At 35.9% G+C, this 5,987-nt stretch overlaps 1 protein-coding gene across 4 annotated transcripts in view; it reads left to right on the top strand.

Annotated features, from left to right (window-relative positions):
* LOC108970219 overlaps positions 1 to 5,987 on the top strand; it is a 209,182-nt gene that overhangs the window by 135,737 nt on the left and 67,458 nt on the right. For all 4 annotated transcript variants that reach the window (XM_018935490.1, XM_018935492.1, XM_018935491.1 and 1 more), the window contains one exon: positions 1,723 to 1,937. In XM_018935490.1, coding sequence (XP_018791035.1) covers positions 1,723 to 1,937 — 215 coding nt within the window. The remainder of the gene's footprint in view (positions 1 to 1,722; positions 1,938 to 5,987) is intronic.

Raw genomic sequence — 5,987 nt, 5'->3', positions numbered from 1 at the left:
TGACAAAAACACTATTAAGATTTGATGCAAGTCTCATAAAAATATAATACTTTTTTGATGTCATACAAAAATTAATTTTTGCTTCAAATATCTATCGCGTTTACAAAATTTAAAAATTCTCTCTGGATCTTTCTTAACCTCTTTTGTGGCATATTGAGAAAATTCTGGGATTTCTAGGGACAAAATTTGGTAAAAAAAACCTTTTCTGACGAGGATCACTACAATGACGGTGGAACTAACTTCTGCCACTTATTTAACATTAATTTCCTCTTGGTCCGAAAAAAACTATAAATATTAAACTAACTAAATATAAAAGTTCCGTAAACATAATTGGAATATTTCTGYATTCTATTGATTGACTTATACTATAAGGATGTTCATAAGCCAATAGATAGTCCATGATACAAAAAAATGATACCACCTTCAATTTAAGGTCCTAAAGGGAATACTGCATGCATGTTTTCTTCCAATTATTCTAAGATCATTTATCCCTTTAACATTTTTAACATTTCCGAGTTATCGAGTTTTTCTTGACTCGAAAAAATTTGCTTTGCTTTTTGTTGTACTGTTTTATCTTAGGAGACAAATTAGTTGTAAAATTTGTATGTATAAATTATTTATACGATTTCTTTCCACACAAAAGCTGCATAATCTAATGGATTTTAAAAGACACTTTGTTGTTGCCTACACTTAAGGCGCGAAAAGAAAATATTGTGTTGAGAACTTATACAGTGCAGTTAATTAGAATCTCTATATTTTGATATTTCTGTTTTGTATTTAATAAAAATAACGGACATATAGAGAAATGCACCCAAACTATAAATTAAAGGAATTTAAATATATGCTTAAAAGAACTTTAACAACCACATAATTAGTGCATGTCGAATGTCCAATATTTCTCATTGAAAAATTCAAAAAAAAAAAAAAAAATAAATAAATAAAAAAAAAAATTATCGCATTACAAGAACTTGTCTCGCAAAGACTGACAGATTTTGATTACAATTAGTGAAGAGTTTTCCAAATCAATGAGCAGCACTTCAACATATGCAACATGTTCATAGCAAGTGCTTAATCCTTTGACAGATTTAATGCCTGTCAGCGTATTGAACGAAAAGCACAATAAAATTGTATAAATTAAAAAAAAAATAATAATAAAATCTGTTAAATAAATATATTTCATTTTTAATCGCTGAAAACGTAAACCACGTGTAGCTTTACAGGCGATGAAAGAAATGAGAACTACACATATGTGACCGTGAACGAAATTTTTTTTAATTGTAAAAAGAGACAAAATTTGATTTTAAAAGTCTGAAATAAAATGTTATTATAGTTATATTTATATAAAACAGAAGTTTTTGCAAAAAGCATAGCTTCTGCGTCATGAAAGCCTTTTCGTTATTCCTTTTTATGTGTGTATACAAAGTTATGAAATATTGAAATTCACAAAAGAAAAAGAAAAAAAAAAAAAAATACAAAGTTATGAAATATTGAAATTCACAAAAGAAAAAGAAAAAAAAAAAAAAATTGCATGACTCTCCTTTCCATTGAATTCTTAAATTTCCCCCAAATTAAATTTTTTTAACTTTCATACAGCTATTAATCTTCATTTTCCACTTTTGCTTGTCTCTTTTTTCGGTATTAACTACAATGAAAAAAAATTCCTGAAAAAACGTGTAAAATTTCCACAATGCAAACACCAATGGCAACAACAACAAACACCAGCCATCGTTGAGGGCGCACTGCGAAATGTCAATTTAATCATCGAACCACCGGCGGTCCGGCGCGGCCAGCATGCMATCGTGCGCTGTCTCTACGATTTGGAAGGGACGCCACTCTATTCGGCCAAATTTTATCGCGGTCAATTGGAGTTCTATCGCTACACACCTGGTGAATTTCCGAATACGAAAGTTTTTCCATTTCCCGGCATACACGTCGATGTGAGTATATACATATTTATGTCAGCAAGGTATGTTTCTTATGTGTGTGAGTGGTGGTGGATCTAAGTGAAATATCAATGAATTTATCTGCTTTTGATACTCGTACATAACGTGGAAAAATACTGGCCTGCCTATATAACTGACTCTATCTATGTGTTTGTATATCTACATATGGATATAGATGTGTGGGTATCGCTGAATGTGTATTGTGTATACKGTCTCAGTTGTTATTTCAGCGCAGTGATATGCATGTGTGTGTGTGTGGGTAAGCATTTTTTATAAGCCATTTAATCTTTTTGCGATATGTTTTCCTTCGTGTGCTATTTTTTTGCGGTATTTTCATTTGGCATTGCAAATGAATTAAAACGGAGAACAGAAAAAATTGAGTTTATTTCGCATAAAAATACAAAARTTTGCTTTCACGGCTATATAACAAGTGTGGTGTGATTAAAATTGGTTGCAGAATTATATGAAGTTCCCATCCTTGGATGTATTCTACCCCGTGATACGAAGTAGCTAAATTGTAAAATTTGTGTATAATCCAGATTATAATTACTCCACCACCACACCGTAGTCGTTCTTCATTTAATTTTAACAAACAAGTTTCGTCGTTTGAAACGATATAAAATTGATGGTTTTACATAAAGTTTCAAAAATTACTTATTTTTTTGTGTTCCGTTATGCTTTTAGTTGATCGAAATTCAAGGTTTGGTTATTGATGGTTTCCAAAAGTATGATATTGATTTGTGATAGAGCCGSGCACTCATAGATGAATAGTAAAATTGTTTCTTTGCAGCTACGGCAAGTTCTATTATAGGTGAGGTTAGGTTAGGTTAGAGAGTTAGGAGGATAAGCCACATATAGACCAGTTTCGTCCAATCCGATACCAGATGGAGTTCACTAAGTCCAAGAGAAGTAGACTCTGCGGCCTCACTGTCGATACATTCTTCAGTGTAACATACTTTCCCCAGATGCCTACAGGGTAGTCTTGCCAATGCAGAACAAGTGCACAAAAGATGCACCATTGTTTGTCTGGTGRCCTGCTCTAGGCATTTCCTGYAGTCTTCTCTATCTGTCACCAGACAGTGCACAGTTCGTATCCCCATCATGTGCCTAAGTCTTTTTTATCGAGTGCCAAGAGGAATTTTTAGTACTCCCCATCTACCGTTTTGCTCCTGACTTTCGCAGTATTGTCTCTGCCTTAGATTCATCTAGAGAAGCTCTCGCTTAGCCAACTCGTCTGCTCTTACGTTACCGGAAAAGTTTCTGTACTCGGGAACCTAAATTATGGTCAGCTTGAGTTAACTTGTCAGTAAGCTTAAAGCGTTATTCACTTTTTTTATTACGCAGTGACGCCTAGCTATCTTTGTAAGTGGCTGCTTTCGGCATCCTTCCGTGGTTGCTCAGTAGGGCTACTCTATGTATATTCTATGCTCAGTACTTCCGCTCAGAAGATGCTGGCAGACTGTGGTAGACGGAAGTAGAAAGAGATATCAAGACCATCTGTGTATGCACATGTGCTCCCAACGCAGTCAATTTTGAAMCGGTCGGTGTAGAAATACATATTTTCAATTGAGTATTGGATACTCYCAGAGCACACTTGCATATAAAGGTACAAATGCAAATGCCATCAAACGATCAGTTATGTAAAAGGTAAATTGGCAAAGGGGTTACAAAGTTAATACAAATGTCTGAAACCAACATTCGTTTGAATGCAATATATGCGACTCACATGCGTGCCGCTGCACCCAGCAACATTCAAGGCTTCTGCAAAATTTTCCACAGTTCGCAATGCCTCTGCTTTAGCGACCATAAACCATAGCAAGCGAGTATGGCTGCAAACAAAAATGAATATTGGCCAGCCAAAAGTGACCCAGCATTTTAACTTGACTTTATTAGCAGGTGTGCAATTTGTTGCATACGTATAACACCCAGAGCTGAAGCTGTTCGTGCGCGTCGTATTGAAATGCCGTCATGGTGGCACATTCACTGCTGATTCGTGCAGCATTCGTGGCTTTTTCRTCGCGCAAGACACACAAATGAACGAGCTGTTGCGAGGCACCAGCAAAAATATGTATAATTCCAGGTTTTTGTTATGCAAACTTTTCGCTTAAATTTAGCAGCATGCGGCAGCGCAGTGGCAGCCGGTATAACCTATATACAGTATATTTTTCGGTTCATCGTTCAACTGTGTGCGGCAAGCGAATGCCATCAATATGGCACCGCAGCCGTGGCGACGCAACCCGCAGTGACCATATGAGTAGGGTGGTGAGGCCGCCGCGCGGTTTGAATGCCTCCGCTGCTTTGGCGTAAACTTTGCGCAGGTAGATTATTGAAAAAGTTTGTTCATTCCACTGCCTAGTTGGTTAAGCCTTTAGCATAACTCTACTCATTGCGCATTCCCTCTGTCAGTGGTCCACCTGTGAATTACCAAGCGCAAAATGCAAACTGCGTCTATCGAAAAATGTGGCRACGCCACTACTGCGCTAGGTGCGCCAAAGCGCGGGTGTCACTGGCAACTGCATTTGCATCTGTCTACCATTACACCGTTGTTTGTTGATTTTTACCTTTCTTTTAAGCTTTGGCTTAAGTTATGCGCTTCATTTTTGCCACCATGAGCCCTCAGCTAACGAAGGTTGGTTCACCGTGGCCAGCCAACAAGTTAGTTGGTTTTTATTTATTTTTATTTTTTTTTAGTTTTATTATTAGGTGTGCAACTTTAGATGAACAGCTTGGCAGCGGTAATTTTTCTGCTTTGCCTGACTGGTATACTCTTCTAATATGTATTTGTATATGTATATGTAGGAATGGCAAATGGACGAACAACTCGAAGTGGACAAATTGACCAACAACCCTAAATGCAACTTGACGAAACAGGGATGGCATTCTTACTTCATGGAAGACAAGCGGACAGTTGATTTAAAAATTTCAATAAAAATACATATAGTTTTGAGTACTCATTAATTAAAAATCCGGTTATTTAATTTTAATAGAACCCACACATATATTTATTGCTAAAAAAAAGAATTCTGGGTACTGTAAATTAAGTGCAAAACATTTATTTATTCACCAATATTTAATTTGTCGCCTTCATAGTAATCCGAACCAGTTGTAATATACTTATGCCAACGTTYTTTCTAGATCTCGAAACAGTTCTCATATGCACTTTTTTAAATGGCTTTCAGCGTTTTCAACAAATTTTGCTTTATTTCTTCGAGCTTCAACTCATATACTCATGTCTAATCGGCAGTTACATAAGAGATCTGTTTACGGTACTCTTTTTGAAAAAAAATTTCATAAAAATATTTTTTTCGTACCCAAAATATACACCAAAATCATTCGAACGAACTCGCGAGAAATATCTCTTGCCATCTGACGATTTGCAAGCATTTAGCATAGCAATTAAGTAATTATTAAATGGCTGGTCAGGTGGTATCTTTCGTTGGATATAAAACGAGCCATASTGCGTAAGTATTTCTTAAATTTAGAAAACTTTTATATATTATCTACTAGCTAACGCCCTGCCCTGCGTGAAATTATGTCATTTGAAAAGAAAATAAAGTTGAATATATATTGTGTTGAAAATCATTTATTTGTGATTTTTCTACATTTTTTCTGTGTAACTCAGTCTTATAAACAACATTTTTTCTACTCCGGTGKGTAAATATGCATAGAAGATGGTTTTCCAACTCGTGAATGCGCYACGTAAAGCTGGACGAGTGGAAAATATTTTTGGCACCTGAAATTACGCTTTCACTCAATCATTCATAGTTACGACAATCTTGGCCAATGTTTGGATAAACATTCGAGATGTGTTCATCTTTCGTTGAAGTGAAATSACAAATGGCAGGTGGCATTGATATGAAACCATTGGAAGTATCAACCAGAATTTGCGCATTTGCAATTTGATTTCGGAATAACAGGAAGTGTTTGTGGAAAATCGTTTGCTAGCAGTATCATTGCGCCACCAAAATTGTTTTCTCAGGTGCTTCTAGAGATCCCTTGTAAGCCAACGCAATGCCATTTTGAGATCGTGTTGTTGCCAAGTTC

Source organism: Bactrocera latifrons, unplaced genomic scaffold (genome assembly GCF_001853355.1).
Source record: "Bactrocera latifrons isolate USDA-ARS-PBARC rearing strain unplaced genomic scaffold, ASM185335v1 scaffold_29, whole genome shotgun sequence".
In the NCBI taxonomy this organism is placed as follows: domain Eukaryota; kingdom Metazoa; phylum Arthropoda; class Insecta; order Diptera; family Tephritidae; genus Bactrocera; species Bactrocera latifrons.
This window is presented reverse-complemented; position numbering and strand designations above follow the sequence as displayed.